This window comes from Sus scrofa, chromosome 10 (genome assembly GCF_000003025.6).
Source record: "Sus scrofa isolate TJ Tabasco breed Duroc chromosome 10, Sscrofa11.1, whole genome shotgun sequence".
Taxonomy (NCBI): domain Eukaryota; kingdom Metazoa; phylum Chordata; class Mammalia; order Artiodactyla; family Suidae; genus Sus; species Sus scrofa.
In genome coordinates this window covers 5,908,398-5,924,787 of record NC_010452.4, presented here as the reverse complement: position 1 = coordinate 5,924,787, position 16,390 = coordinate 5,908,398, and the positions used below count along the sequence as shown (strand labels likewise).

General features: G+C 44.2%; 1 protein-coding gene across 1 annotated transcript in view; it reads left to right on the top strand.

The window, feature by feature from the left end:
- Nucleotides 1-16,390, top strand: part of USH2A (usherin) — an 837,143-nt gene that overhangs the window by 737,946 nt on the left and 82,807 nt on the right. Inside the window, 1 exon segment of the mRNA XM_021064292.1 lies at nt 10,878-11,105. Within this exon segment, the coding sequence (XP_020919951.1) occupies nt 10,878-11,105 (228 nt within the window).

Here is a 16,390-nt window from a genome sequence, read left to right as displayed (position 1 = left end):
CTCTTTTTCTCATACTATCTTTCATCATGTTCTACCTCAAGAGATTGAATATAGCTCCCTAAAGTAAAACACTGAATTAATTTTTTAAAAGGGGGATCTTAATCTGATAGAGACAAGAGAGACAGCCCCCTCTCTCTCCAAGTGCACACAGAACTAAGCCACGGGAGGCCACAGTGAGATGGCAGCTGTCCACAGCCAGGAAGAGAGGCCTCACTAGAAACCTGATGGCACTTTGATCTGGGTGTTCTAGCCTCCAGAACTGAAAGAATATAAATTCCTCTTTGTAAGCAAGTTCCCACTGTAGTGCAATGGGCTATGAGCCCAACTAGTATCCATGAGGATGAGGGTTTGATCCCTGGCCTCACTCAGTGGGTTAGGGATCCAGCATTGGCGTGAGCTGTGGTGTAGGTCGCAGACATGGCTTGGATCCTGGATTTCTATGGCTGTGGTGTAGGCCAGCAGCTGCAGCTCCGATTCGACCCCTAGTCTGGGACCTTCCGTAAGCCACAGGTGTGGCCCCTTTTGTAGCCATAAATTTGTTGTCTATGCCTGGGAGTCTGTTTCTGTTTGGTAAATAAGTTCATTTGCATCATTTTTTTAGATTCCACATATAAGTGACATCATATGATATTTGTCTTTCTTTGACTTACTTCACTCAGTATAACCTCTAGGTCCATCCATGTGGCTGCAAATGGCATTATTTCATTCTTTTTATGGCTGAGTAATATTCCATTGTGTATATGTACCACATCTTCTTCATCCATTCCTTTGTGAATGGACATTCAGCTTGTTTCCATGTCTTGGCTATCATGAATAATGCTGCAGTGAACATGAGGGTGCATGTAGATTTTCAAATTAGAGTTTTCATCTTTTCTGGATATATGCCCAGTAGTGGGATTGCTGGACCATAGAGTAACTCTATTTTCAGTTTTTTAAGGAAGCATAATCTTTTAAAAATGTAAATCAAATTCTGTCACTCCCTTGATTAAAGATCTTCAATAATTTTTTCATTGGAATTAGTGTCAGACTCTAACTCTTCCCTTGGCCTGAAAGACGTACGTCCACTATCTGACCCTTCCCCATCCCTTTGATGGGAGCTTAGAGGCCTCACTCAGACTAGCTTCCTTCTGAGCAGCAGCCAAGCTCATCCTTCTCTCTGAAAGTATCTCCTCGGGTTCATCACATGGTTTCTCTTGCATTCTTGCCTACATGGAACTTCCTCAAGGATCTGTACTCTCTCTTCTTTTAAAAAAAAAAAATTTTTTTAATGATTTTTATTTTTTCCATTATAGTTGGTTTACAGTGTTCTTTCAATTTCTACTGTATAGCAAAGTGACCCAGTCATTTATATATATTTATGTATATAAATGTGCTATAAGCAGGATCTCATTGCTTATCCACTCCAAATGCAGTAGTTTGCATCTATTAACCCCAGATTCCCAGTCCATCCCACTCCCTCCCCCTCCCCCTCCCCCTTGGCAACCACAAAGCTGTTTTCCAAGTTCATGAGTTTCTTTTCTGTGGAAAGGTTCATTTGTGCCATATATTTGATTCCAGATACAATTGATATCATACGGTATTTGTCTTTCTCTTTCTGACTTACTTTACTTAGTATGAGAGTCTCTAGTTCCATCCATGTTGCTATAAATGGCATTATTTTGTTCTTTTTGATGGCTGAGTAGTATTCCATTGTGTATATATACCACATCTTCTCAATCCATTCATCTGTCAATGGACATTTGGGTTGTTTCCATGTCTTGGCTATTGTGAATAGTGCTGCAATGAACATGGGGTGCATGTTATCTTTTTCAAGGAAAGTTTTGTCCAGATATATGCCCAAGAGTGGGACTGCTGGGTCATATGGTAGTTCTATATGTGTTTTCCATAGTGCATTCCCTCTCTTCTTAAACTAAGACACGCCCTTCTCCATCACCTAAACCCAAACACCAGTTCATCTCTCTGTTTATTTCCTTCAAAATCTGCCACAAGTTCTAATTCCCTCTCCCTCTCTCTCTCCCCCTCTCCGTTTGGCTTGTGTATTGCCCATTTTTCCTTGTTATAAGTGTAAGACTCAGAAGGGTATATACTGATCTCCTTTGTTTTCTGCTGTGTTCTCAGAGCTTAGAAGGCTGCCTAGTACACAGGAAGCCTTTGATAGATATGTGTTTAATCAAGGACTGAATAAATATAAGACTGACTGGAATGAATGAAATTCTGTTAAATGTAGTTTAGTAGTTTTACTAGTATTGCCATAAAATAGATTGCCAGAGTGGAATGGCTGGGTCACAGAGTATGCACATTTTTAATTTTGATAGATCAGAAGAACTGCTTTTTAATATTTAGTGTGACTGATTTGCCACTTTAAAATTTAATTATCACAAATTTAATTTTTTTTCCTCTTCTCCTTTGAAAAATGAGCCATTTCAAAACCATTCTTTCTTCCCCCAGTGTTTTATGCAGCTGAGGCATCATCGTTCATTTTGTAAGAACCCTAGCTTTTGCTGTATGGATTAAATTGATAGAGCCCATTTGTCTATAAAGAAAACTTCTGTGAATTGAATCTTCTTCTTGCATTGACCCCCCCATCATGAAATGAATGATGTACTTCAATGAGAGATAAAGAAATACCACCCCCTTTTTCGTATATCATTCTTCCCCCTGAATTAGATATTTGTGGGAGTAAAGACACAGCACTAAGGCATGAATACTCTAAGCTAATGTTTTCTTTGGTTTGGTTTGGTTTGGCCATGGCATGCAGCAGCTTGATGTGGGATCTCAGTCCCAGTCAAGGGATTGAACGCAGGCCACAATGGTGAAAGCTTGAATCATAACCACTAGACCACCAGGGAACTCCCTTGAAGCTGAATGTTTTAAGTTTGAAATTTGCAGTTGTTCCCACAAATGCCTTCTGACTAATCAATCACCTAATAACACATATCACAATTACTTAATGGGGGATATGCATTTATACCTTCTTGAAATCTTTCCAATTAATCCCTCTGACATTAGTTAGAACCCAGAGCCGGGAATGCTTTACCACTTGTTTGTACTTTTGAATTAGCTTTATTCTATTTTGCTGTCATCAACAGCATCCTGAAAGTTTTCCAGCTGCTGTTTGATATGTACAAGGTATAAGGGTGTGGATGGTTCCCCACAAACACGTCCCCACTGTCCTCAAAAAACGCACACCAGGGACACGTGACCCTGATAATGAATCAGGGCAGAGGGCAGTATAATTGGCCTCTATCAGTCCAGGTGTTATAATCCCCACCATGACTGTGATCAAAAGACAAACACTGTGTGTAAAGAAGTTTCAAATTTTGAAATAGAGCAAACGATATTTTTTTTTCCTTTTTAGGGTTGCAGGTGCAGCATATGGAGGTTCCCAAGCTAGGGGTTAAATCGGAGCTATAGCTGCCGACCTACACCACAGCCACAGCAACTTGGGATCCAAGCCGCGTCTATGACCTACACCACAGCTCACAGCAATGCCGGCTCCTTGACCCACCGAGCGAGGCCAGGGAGCGAACCTGCTTCCTCATGGATATTTGTTGGGTTCATTTCCACTGAGTCACAACGGCAACTCCAAAATCTTCTTCCTTTTTTACTGGTTATCCTACTTTAATTTATAAGAGCAGAAATTTTGTCTCTTAAGATGATGAGCTGAACAGGGTGCCCATGTGGCATCACTGCATACAGTTGAGGAATAGTGGCTTCCACCTCTTTGTGTACCTGCCAGAGTCACACATGTGCAGTCTCTGGGATGATAAGCATTTTCATGTCCCAACTGTAAATTTACAACTTACAGCATATCTGTTTTTCCTCTTTTTTAACTTGTCGTTGATTTACAGTATTGTGTTAGTTTCAGGTGTACAGCAAAGCGATTCTGTTGGGTGTGTTTGTATATTCTTTTTCAGATTCTTCTTCCCTATAAGTTATTACAGACTATTAAGTAGAGTTCCCTGTGCGCTGCAGTAGGTTCTCGGTCATTATCGGTTTTACACAGAGTCGTGCGTGTCTGTTAATCCCTCCCGTTCCTTTCCCCTTGGCACCATAAGTTGCTTTCCTGTGTCTGTGGGTCTGTTTCTGTTTTGTATATGAATTCATTTGTATTATTATTATTTTTAGATTCTACATATAAGTGTTCTCACGTGCTATTTGTCTTTCTCTGTCTGGCTTACTTCACTTAGTACAATAATCTCTAGATCCACTGATGCACTGCAAAATCTCATGCCTAAGAAAAATTCTCTCCTATGGCCTTTTACCTTGGGCAATCTATACTTACTGGTTGAATAATAATTAAGTGAATGAATCCATTCTTGACAGATGTCTTATTTTATCAGTCATTATCCATGACCTACACGATGACAGAGCAAAATTTTCAAGTTCTTCCATTGTTCCTTCAAATTGCATGGGAGAATTCTCTACACGTAATTAGGTCTTAAAATTTTGCCGTATGTTGCTCATTGTTTTTCCTGCCAAATGTCATCCAGAGACTCTCTGGGAACGTTCACAGCCCCTCTGATCTACCCCCCATCTCTTCTCTGCCTGAGTCCCCACTGTTGCTCTTCACCCACTCGCCTTCAGCTGCTTGCAACTCACCCCTTTGCCAAATGTATCTTGTGCTGTTTCCTTTCTTTTGTTTCTTCCAATCCCTCACCCATTGTCATCTACTCAAACTCTGTGTCTTTCCTGACCTATTTCAGATGCCACATCCCAGCTAAGTCTTCCTTAGCGCCCTGCCTCCTCCCTTCCCAATTAGAAGGATCCCTCAGTACCTCCCTGGCACTCAGGTACAGCACGTACCACGCTCTGGATTGTGCGTCTGTATACAGTCTTGATCTGCTCTGTGATATTATTAGCTCCTGAACATCAGAAGCCTGGACTGCCCACCTTGTAGCTCCCACAGCAACTTTACAGAATCCCATATGTGCCAGATGCTCAAAAGTGTCTAAAGAATTAGAAATCCCCATGGTGGCACAGCAGTAACGAACCAACTAGTATCCACGAGGACGCCAGTTCAATCCCCAACCTCGTTCATTGGGTTAAGGATCCAGTGCTGCTGTCAGCTGAGGTATAGGTCACAGACACGGCTTGGATCCCACATTGCTGTGGCTGTGGTGTGGGCCTCAGCTGTAGCTCCAATTAAGTCCCTAGCCTGGGAACCTCCATATGCTGCAGGTGCCTCCCTAAAAACACACACACAAAAAAAAAAAAGAATTAAAGGGAGCTACTGATCAACAACACTACATGTTTCCACTGACCGTTTTCGCAGCTCTGCCATGCCACTTTGCAGTGCCACCTGTTGTAGACACGCTTGTCACACACATGAAGCAATAGACCATGAACCTAAAGGGTATTTTCCTTCTACCTTTCTTGTATTGTGAGTCAGTCTTTGATTCTGGATCCACTCTGCATGTATGTATGTGCCGTCAAAAAATGTCTTCTTTGGAGTTCTCTTGTGATGCAGTATTGTCACTGTAGTGGCTTGGGTCGCTGTTTGGCATGGGTTCAATCCCTGGTCCAGGAACTTCCACAGTCTTGGAAAAGAAAAAAAAAAAAGTCTTCCTTGTCCCATCAGCTATGATATCTGTAGGCAGAGGCGGCACCTGGAAAGTCAGTAGAAATTTTCTGTGTCAGTATTGTACAGGCTTGGAAGTCTATGCTTAGGTAACCATGATAAGCATTCAAGGCTGTCACTTGAGAATGAGTAAGAAAGAGATGATTTCTTTCTTTCTGTTGTTGTTGTCTTTTTAGGACCATGAGTGCAGTATATGGAAGTTCCCAGGCTAGGGGTCAAATCAGAGCTGTAGTTTCTGGCCTACACCATAGCCGTAGCCATGCAGCATCTGAGCTCACTGCAACGCCAGATCCTTAACCCACTGAGTGAGGCCAGGGATTGAACCCGCATCCCCATGGGTACTAGTCAGGTTCGTTACTGCTGAGCAGTGGTGGGCACTCCAAGAGATCATTTCTGTATCAAGACTGACTTGATTTTTCCAAAATAAGTACTAGATATAAATATGTTAATCACCTTTGGAGATTTCAAAAATCAATTTTATGAATGGAAAGGAATATAGACCTACAATGCCTCAAATCACCTGGTTTTCAGAAATCTAGAAAAATACTTTCTGGGTTTTTTTTTTTTTTTTTTTGTATTTTTGCCTTTTCTAGGGCCACTTCCCTTGATATATGGAGGTTCCCAGGCTAGGGGTCAAATCGGAGCTGTAGCCACCGGCCTACACCACAGCCACAGCAACGCCGGATCCTTAACCCACTGAGCAAGGCCAGGGACCAAACCCGCAACCCCATGGTTCCTAGTCGGATTCGTTAACTACTACACCACAACGGGAACTCCTCTATTGATTTTTTTATGCAGTAAAATATATAAAAGTCATCTAATGGACTGGATATACTCTTCCCAAAGCTATGAATGCCAGGCAATGCTAAATGAGAACTTTTCCTATTTCTCAGGTTTCAGTGGTCATCTAAGCCAGAAGCTTGTCCATAACTATTTCTTTATTTTTTCATGATGACAAGGTAAACTCTAACTTCTGATAAAACTGAAGCAGCATCCAAGTGGTTCAACTAAAGAAGGCAGAAGTTAATAAAGTCGAGATTTCTGCGAAGCTCTCTGTGCAAAAAAAAAAAAAAAGCAAGCTTCCAATGTGACATATTCTCTGAGACTGAGGCATTCCTGGGAATGCAGGGGGCAAAGGAAATCTGCCATAGGGCTAGGATTTAGAAGCCAGAAGTCACTCATTTTTGCATGAGAGCCCAACAGAAGGGGTGACAGCAGAAGAAAGCCCGCTGGCTGGGATTGAAGTTGATGAGGACCAGGAAGTTGAACCTTTTCCAAAATATAATAAGCACACGTCAGCCTCTGCTGATGAGCGCACAGTGCCTAGACCTCGCTGTTTTGGTTCCGGGTAAAAAGAGTCCTAACGGGCAAGGGAAGTGGGTTCCGTGCACGTGCACCTTAAAGACCAGAAAGAAAGCTCTGGAAACTGCTGGATCATCAGATCAATAGACTCAAAGATGACTAAGTTAGGCTGCTTTGTGCAGTTTAAACATTTGTGCAGGGAGTCTCCCCACACAGCCTTTTATTGACAGCCACAGATCAATGGTAATTTTTGATCATTTTCAACCTACATAAACCTATTGACCCCACAGCCACCTTTGGGGCACTTCAAGTCGTCAGAAATAATCAGAGGAGATGGCGTAAGATTGTCAGACTGCTGAAGACTCCGAGTAGTTTTGTGTGCCCCGAGGAGCAGAGCGGAGAGCTCAGACTGCCAGCAGAACCTCAGCCGGCAGCATGTCCCAGAGAAGCTTGTCTTTACATCTCTTAAAAGGACTCGCTGATTTGAATCCAGACGCTGACTCTGGTGCATATCAGTTTAAAAGCCAAGAGCTGATGTCTCATTGGAAATATTAGGTGGCAGAGAACAGATTATTCTTATTTTCCTTCTCTGAGTCATTGTTTACACCTGCCACATAAAAGAAGTGTTCATCTACTTTCAGAATTAAAAAAAAAAATTAAAAAACCAAAAACAGGACTAGCATTTGAATAGTATGTGGATGTGGACATGGAAAGGACAAAAACAAAAGGGAAGCCAAGGACAAGTTGGTAGCCCAGAGGTCGGGGGATAGCAACAAAACTCTCTCTCGAAAGAATCCATAAGACGGAAGAGGAAAAGCACAGCAAAATAATGACAATGAAGAGGGGAAAAGTGAGAGCACCGAATTAAGATAATTTCTTACGAAGGGAAGGAAGAAAGCAGAGGAAAGAAGGAAGGAAGGAAAATGGTTTTAAAGGATAACCTTCCCCAGCAGGACAGAATGCAACCTCCTCAAAGAAAAGAAAAGAATGGCAGCTAGAACCTGTAACAGCAGCCAGGCTCAAGCAAAGAATCCGAATTCAACAAATATAACCAAGGAATCGAATAAAGAAACAAGACCCAACCCAGTCCACAGAGCAGACTGCACCCAGATTTTACAGTTGGATTCTAAAATAGCGAACTCGGATTGGAAATCCGTTTGGAGAGAGTAACATAAATTATTTCCTAAAATGTCAAAGAATAAATGGCTAGGGATTGTCCTGCCATTCTGAAATTTCCTTTATTTTTTTCATGCGGACTTTGCTAAATATTGACAAGAAGTATGGCTTTCAGTGAGATATATTTAAAGTGCGTGTGTGTGTGTCTTCAGAAATAACAAATTAACGCAATATGGGAACTTGTCTTCCGTATTAATTTGTAATATATAGATTTATATGTAATTCTTCACATTTATGATATATAAGTATATATGTAATTCTCCTTCACATTTCTTTTACATTTATGATGTGACTCTTTCTATTTTTTTGTTTCAAGAAGATGGTAGGTGAAATTAAGCCAAACAACTGTCTTCATCACCTTTTGTACAAACGTAGTTTCTAATCACGCCGGGCACGCAGGCACTTCAGCTTGAGACCCGAAGGTCCTGTGTCCACCGCAGACGGGGGAGGTGTTGAGGCCAGAGCATTTTGAACACTTCTGCTTTCGAGGATCTGGCTATAAACGTTCCGTCAAGGAATCCATAATGAAATCAGGGTTGTTAGTTTTGAAATGGGTGCCTGGCCCACGCTGACTGCAGGCACGGCGTCGGTGTTCGTCCCTGAGCACGCGGGTCCCCGAAAGCGTTTGATAGGATTGCCATCTAGAGGCTGAGCAGCATCCGCAGCCCTGAAATCAACTGTAATTGAGCAGGTGCTGCTATTGACAATATACATATGTTTTTGCTTTATAGCCCACATGCTTTTCATGTTTCTTACGGCAAAAGCTGACGCTAAATGTCCCCCAACAGTCCACCTTTGTCATAATCGGCTCGAGGTGATTACTATTTGCTTTGGAGCGGAGGCTTTTTTGGCATCTATTACCAACTATTTGGAACAAAGACTTGTTCTTTTTTTGCATTATTAATCTTGCCCGTGTTTGCCCTATTTCCACCGAAAAGGAATCATTTATCAGAAAAGAATGTTTGTAATCGGAACTTGTAGCATCTTCGGCTTTAATATTCATGATGGTCATTCCGGTTCTGTGCTCTATTTATCTAAAAGACCAATCCCGTGTTGTGGAGAAATAAGTTTTAAATATTTATGATCTAACTTTTAATATTTTAAAAAAGAGAAATTAGTATTTCTGTAAAATTTGTTTCAGAGTCTGGTCGCTTAGCAAATGTTTAAATATTAAAAGATTTCAAGAGGTTAGCGTGTAATATCATAATGGGACTTATTGAAACAGGAAAATTGACTTTACAAGTTTTGAGAAGTAAAGGAAATTATATTTCCTCTGCTCGTGTTCAACACATTGGAAGCAACATTAACTTACTCATATCCTTATAAAACTTACAACGGAGAATGTGAGGAAGCGGTGTCAAAAATTTTGTCTATGGCATGTTTTAGTTCTGTCTCAACTTTTTTTTTTATGGAAGATGGTTGGTTTGATTCTGCCACCCGGTTTTAGATTTTATTCAAAATGATATTTGGACGCCTCCAAATTAAGGAGAATTTCCATACACATAATTTTTTTTTTTTTTGGCAGTGCCCACAGTGGCAAATCCAGGGCCAGGAATCAAACCTGCGCCACAGCAGCAACCCGAACCACAGTAATGACAAGGCCAGATCCCCAACCCTCCGAGCCACCAGGGAGCTCCCATCTCCCATACACATAATTTTGTCGGATGCTTTCGGGTACCTGCTGTCAGAAATCACTTCCTCTCCTTCATCTCCCAGTCGGCCTCCTGTGCCCACCAGGAAAAGAGGACACTCGAAGACTGCCTGTCACATTGAAGGGTCAGATAAACCAAAGCTGATCTCACACACCGTTAAGCATAAATATCCTATTAGACCAGTGAAAACCTCCGCGTGGTTATTCACATCCAGTGGGTGTGGTAGGCAACACAAAAGTCTGTGTGTGTGTGTTTACCGACACACACATTGCTGGACCACTTGCAGACATAATTCCTATCAGTAAACAGACATTTCCATCCAGCCCAGATGTGGAAAGAGCACCCGGGCTCTCTCAAAACATTAGGACTCTTCGTTCCAGTTTAATTATGCAAAATATGTTAAAATGCTGCTCTCCAAGCAGAAAAACACAAATTGTGCTCTCTCTCTTTTTGTAAATTTTTTTTCTCATACATTAACGAAGACCAAACACGCAAAGCCTAGCTAACAATTACTTTGAGTAAATGTCAGAGTTTTAGTCATGGTGTTTTTAACAAATGAGAATGTTTTCACATTTACATTAAGAGTAGACTGCACTCGGGCTGTTGGTGCATTTTTAGTTCAGTTGGCTTGTATTCGTTTTATTGCCTGTGCAAAATGTGAACACACATCGAGAGACTGAGCCAGAGGGAGGGTCTGGGCAGACGGGGAGGGTCTTATGTCTAAACAAATGAGGTTGGGATTTAATGAGAGAGAATTAGGGTTGTTGGGGTTACATTTCCGAAGCCTTAAGATGATCCATCCTCTGGCACGCAGCTTGGTATCGCTGATTTCCATCGTGCGATAAATGCTGCACTGGGCTAAAACATCGTCGATGTTTTTATTGTTGTTGTTATATATCACATCCCTTGGGTTGCAAGCTCTGGAAAGGCAAGGATCCTAGATGATCCAGGCCGTGTGTGTGTGTGTGTGAAATCACACAACATTAGGTAATATATTTAGCGTGTGAAGAACAAGAAAAAACCATATTGTTTTCTTAATAATTCAAAACTCTGCTGTGATATCTGTGCCGTCGTGAGCGAGGTGCCTTGGTCAGAGAACGACCTTCCAGCTGTTGGCTCTTGGTCGCACTCTCCAAAAGGATGCTAACCTGTTCCTTTTCTTCCAGGGAGCAACCCATCAAGCCCACCTGTTCGGGTTAGAACCCTTCACCGCTTATCGCATCGGTGTTGTGGCCAAAAACCAAGCGGGAGAAGTTGCAAGCCCCTGGACTCTGGTTCAGACCCCAGAATCGTCTCCAAGTGGACTGAGCAACTTCACCGTGGAGCAGAAAGAGAACGGCCGGGCGTTGCTACTGCAGTGGTCAGAGCCCTTGCGAACCAATGGTGTGATTCAGGTAATGTCTACCCTCAAGATGCAGTCACGCTTGGTCTTCTCCGGGTAAATGGATGAGCCCTGACATGCCATCAGGCCACTGTGGGAAAGCTGCCTTCACAGTCTGGGTAACTCTTCCTGATGGCTCCGCCAGGCACTTAATCACAGATCAGAGGAAACGAACCCACGTGTGTTATGCTTCCTGTGAACTCAGGGCTGGCCAAGTGCTCTCCACGGATTATCTCATTTAATCCTCCCATCAACCCCTACCGGTAGGTACCACTAAGCCTCACGGGCGCATAAAGTCTAGATCTCTGTCCGAGGCTAAGAAACACTGCAGTGATCGAATCGGGATCCGAAGCCAGGACTGAACTCCGCGGCTGTGTTCTGACTGCCTCCTGAATTATCCCACCCAGCCCTTTGCTTAAGCTTTGCCTCATTTGTGCTTTGAACAGAGCTTAATTGGCAGGAAACAGGAAGCCCCACAGGTCTGCTGATCCCCTATGTCCCCACGTAGCCAAGAGGCACTGTCTCATCAGGGTCACACATGGAACCCAGGCCTCACTGTCTGTGAGCACAAATGAGGTTGCATCTCCCTCATCAGCCCCCATTTTGATGCTTTGAGCCACCCCCCACGCGAGAGCCAGCCTCCCCCCCTTCTGATGCTCTTCCCAAGGGTGACAGCAGCTCAGCTCTCCTACCACTGCCTCTGCCTCCAGTCCCCTCTGGCCCTGGACCACCACACAGGCCCTCCTCAACTGCCCTCTGTGGGCTGAGGTCCCCTGATGCTGCTTTAGACACTCCGCCTCGCTTTTCCCAGCCCCCTCTCAAGGTGGCAAAAGCACCCCCACTGATTCCACATAGAACAGTTAACCAGGCTGTGACTTCCCTGAAAACCCTATGAGGAAGACGCTGGCAGGAAATTATCCACAGACTTAGGCCTATAACCAGAGCTCACAGGTACACGCCCATCCTTGTGCCCGCCCCCCCCGTAGGCGGCCTCCCCACCTTGTACCAAGCCTGTCCTCCTACCTCCCACCTGCTACGGGGAGCAGAAGCGTGCTGTGTTCCTCCAGCCTCCTGACCCACTCTGGGTCAGGAGGCCTGAGCCTTTGAACCCAAGTCACAGCCCTAAGGTCCCCATTGCGAAATAAGTTTCTCTTCTCACACCCATCAAAGCCCCTCGCTTTGGGAGTGTTTGTTTTCTGTCTCAGCGTCTGCCGCTTCCTGGCATGACCAACAATAGAAATTTCTACTCCTTCTCCTTTCATTTTCATTTGACCAAATATTTATTGCGTTTCTACTAAGTACCAGGCAATTATTCAGGAGTGAATAAGACAGGCAAAGTCCCTGCTGTCCCAGACCTCATGAGTGTGTGTGTGTGTGTGTGTGTGTGTGTAAATAACTGTACAGTAGAGGTACAGAGAGGCAAACGAAAAACTAGGGCACAAATAAACCAGAGAATTTCAGAGAGTGATGAATGCTGCAAAGAAAATTAAGCAGAATACTGTAATGATGCCTGCTCAGGCTGTTTTCGAATGGATGATCATTTGAATTGAGTTGACATTTGAGCTGAGCCCTGAATGACAAGACAGAGTCCGCCGTGTGAAGATAGGAGAGCAGAATGTTCCAGACAACGTGAACAGTAAATGCAAGGCCTAAAGCCAGGGATGAAGGTGGTGTATCCCTGGCCAGTGTGGTTGAGGCGTTGAGGGCAGGGGCAAGGGGAGGAAGACGACATTAGAAGAGATTCGAGGTGTGGGTGGGCAGAGACTGTGCCCACCTTGTGGGCTGTGATAAGGAGCTTGGAATTTATTCTGAACGCAATGAAAAATTACTGAAGGGTTTAGGCAAAGGGAATGGCATAATCAAATTGATGTCTTTCAAAATCACTTGGGCTCCTAGGGAGAAAATGGGCTCTAAGGAGACCAGTGGAGTTTGGAATCTGTTCCAGCATCAGGGGAGCGTTGGCTGTGGCCTGAATTGGAGTGGGAGAAACACGGGCAGGGACTGGAGATGTATTCAGAAGGTAGCGATGACAAGATCTGTTAAAGGACTGGATGTGATACATGAAGGAACACAGTACTTCAGAATGACTCCTGGATTGGGGGCCTTGAGTCATTGACTGGGAAGGTAAGGCTGGAAGATGTACAGGTCTGAGGGGGTGAGGAGGCAGTTGGAGGCACAAGGCTACAACGTTCGAGAGCGTTCTTCCTGAAGATACATGTATTTGGAATTCATTAGCATGGGGTCTTATTCCAACCCATGGCCTGGAGGAGATCAGCTATGGAGAGAATATAACTAGAGATGAAGAGAACCTGGGGTCAAGCCCCCAGGGAATACAAAAATTCGGAGGTGAAAAGGAGGAAGAGGAGCCAGCGGGCAAGTGCAATGAAAGGAAAGGTAGATGAGAAGGTTGTCCCCAAAAGGAAGAGGAAATATACCAGATGCTGTCGAGGAAGCAAGAAAATGAGGGCAGAGACGTGAGTGAGCCTAGATGTAGCAACCAGGAGGTCATGGGGACCTTGACAAGAAGATCAGGTGGTGAAATGGGAAACTGAGGTGGGATGGTTTGGGGGAATAGGACAGCTACGCTTCAAAGAAGTGTAGATGGAAAGACAAGCAGAGAGATGGGCAGGAGCCATGGAAATGTGGTATCAAGTTTTACTCAAAAACCAACGAAAGATACGAGCGTGCATTTAAACACTAATGGAACTAACCCAGAAGAGGGAGATGAACTGGTGATGCAAGAGCTGATGAGAATCATTGCAAGAGTGGCATCGGATGGAAGGGGGAGGGATGGGACCCAGAGCTCGGGCGGCCTTTAGTGGGGCAGAGGGACTTCATTCACGGCCAAAGGAAGGCGGGAACATGGCGGCCATCCAGATGCACGTGCATATGGCGGCCATACTATTAACAGGGGACCGTTCCTTCCTGCCTGCCTCTACTTTCCCCACTCAAACAGGTGGTTATGCCGACAGCCATCTGTGAGGGAGGGAAGGGGTGCTGGCCATTAGCGGGGAAAGGAGAAGACATAAAACACTCACTTTGGAAAATGAGAGAGCAAACATGTAGGGCAAGAGACGAGACTTACACATTGGGAACCATCTATTTAAAAGAGACTTGTGGTTGCCTGATGGGAGGGGGAGGGAGTGGGAGGGATCGGGAGCTTGGGCTTATCAGACACAACCTAGAATAGATTTACAAGGAGATCCTGCTGAATAGCATTGAGAACTTTGTCTAGATACTCATGTTGCAACAGAAGAAAGGGTGGGGGAAAAAACTGTAACTGCAATGTATACATGTAAGGATAACCTGACCCCCTTGCTGTACAGTGGGAAAATAAAAAATAATAAAAATTAAAAAATAAAATAAATAAAAAACAAAGCAAAAAATAAATAAATAAATAAATAAATAAATAAATAAATAAATAAAAGTGAACGGTGAGAAATGGAAAGGGAGACCGGTCAGGATGTTTGAGTGTTTTTCTCCAAAGCCAGTTAGAAGCTAAGGTCCAGAGGGAGAGCTGAATTGAACACGAGGTGGAGATTTGCCAGTGAGTATGGGCGGTTGGGGGATGGGGGTCCGAGAGTCACAGAGGATTTCAAATTGATTATAGAATCTAAACTCTCTTCGGAAAAATGCCCTCTTTCCCTTCCCTCAGGGGTATGATCTTGCCCTGGAACCCCAACAAAAAAATCGCGATAGCCCAACGTAAAGAGATGTCCACGTCTAGGCTATTTAATCATAAATAACATCAAAGTGCATCAAGAATCCAGTCTGAGCCAAGCTTCTCCACAACAACCGGGGAAGATCTGCCTCCTAAGAAAGTCGGACGTGTGTCCATCTCGTCTTAAGAAACACCATCCAAGGATCGGTACCATGTTCAGGATGTACCCTATCTCAGGTTTGAGAGTAGGAAACCGTCACTCAAACACATCCGCGGGATGTGTGTCCATACATAACTGAATCACGGTTGTACAGCAGAAATGACCGCAAGCTTGCAAATCCACTAGACTTCAATACAACTTTTTTTAAAAGGAAAAGAAATCGACATTCAAGTTAAGTTACTTCCCATCTTCCCCAAAGAAATGGAATCGCATGGGTTGGAAACTGGCTCTGTATCTGTATCAGGAGCTTTTGAATGGTCTTCCCCAGAGCAGAAGAATACGGGGCTGCCAAGGGGTCCTCCATTCTTCAATAGCTGACAAAAGAAGACAGGATGGTTTTCCCACCTTCTGCTCGTCTCTTCGTAGCTATGTTTCTGTGTTCACAGGGGTAACTTATGTATGTGCATGTGGACACGCACGTGCGCCTATGCACAGGCACTTTCTGCACTGGTACCCTGGTATAAAGTTTTTCATTTTTATCTATTTATATATTTATTTACTTTTTGTCTTTTTGCCATTTCTTGAGCTGCTCCTTCGGCATATGGAGGTTCCCAGGCTAGGGGTCGAATTGGAGCTATAGCCGCCGGCCTACACCAGAGCCACAGCAACGCGGGACCCAAGCTGCATCTGCAACCTACACCACAGCTCACAACAACTGAGCAAGGCCAGGGATCGAACCTGAAACCTCATGGTTCCTCATCAGATTCGTTAACCACTGAGCCATGACGGGAAGTCCAAATTTTTTTTTTTTTTTTGTCTTTTTGCTATTTCTTGGGCCACTCCCACGGCATATGGAGGTTCCCAGGCTAGGGGTTGAATCGGAGCTGTAGCCACCGGCCTACGCCAGAGCCACAGCAACGCGGGATCCAAGCCGCGTCTGCAACCTACACCACAGCTCACGGCAACGCCGGATCGTTAACCCACTGAGCAAGGCCAGGGATCGAACCCGCAACCTCATGGTTCCTAGTCGGATTCGTTAACCACTGCGCCACGACGGGAACTCCTAGAAATAATTTTTTTTTTTTTTTTTTTGTCTTTTGTCTTTGTTGTTGTTGTTGTTGTTGCTATTTCTTGGGCCACTCCCACGGCATATGGAGGTTTCCAGGCTAGGGGTCCAATCGGAGCTGGAGCCACCGGCCTACGCCAGAGCCACAGCAACGCGGGATCCGAGCCGCGTCTGCAACCTACACCACAGCTCACGGCAACGCCGGATTGTCAACCCACTGAGCAAGGCCAGGGATCGAAACCTGCAACCTCATGGTTCCTAGTCGGATTCGTTAACCACTGCGCCACGACAGGAACTCCGGGAACTCCAAATTTTTATTGCAGTATAGTTGATATACATTGTGGTGATAATTTCTGCTGTACAACAAAGTGATTGCATTATACGTGTACACACATCCATTCTTCAGATTTT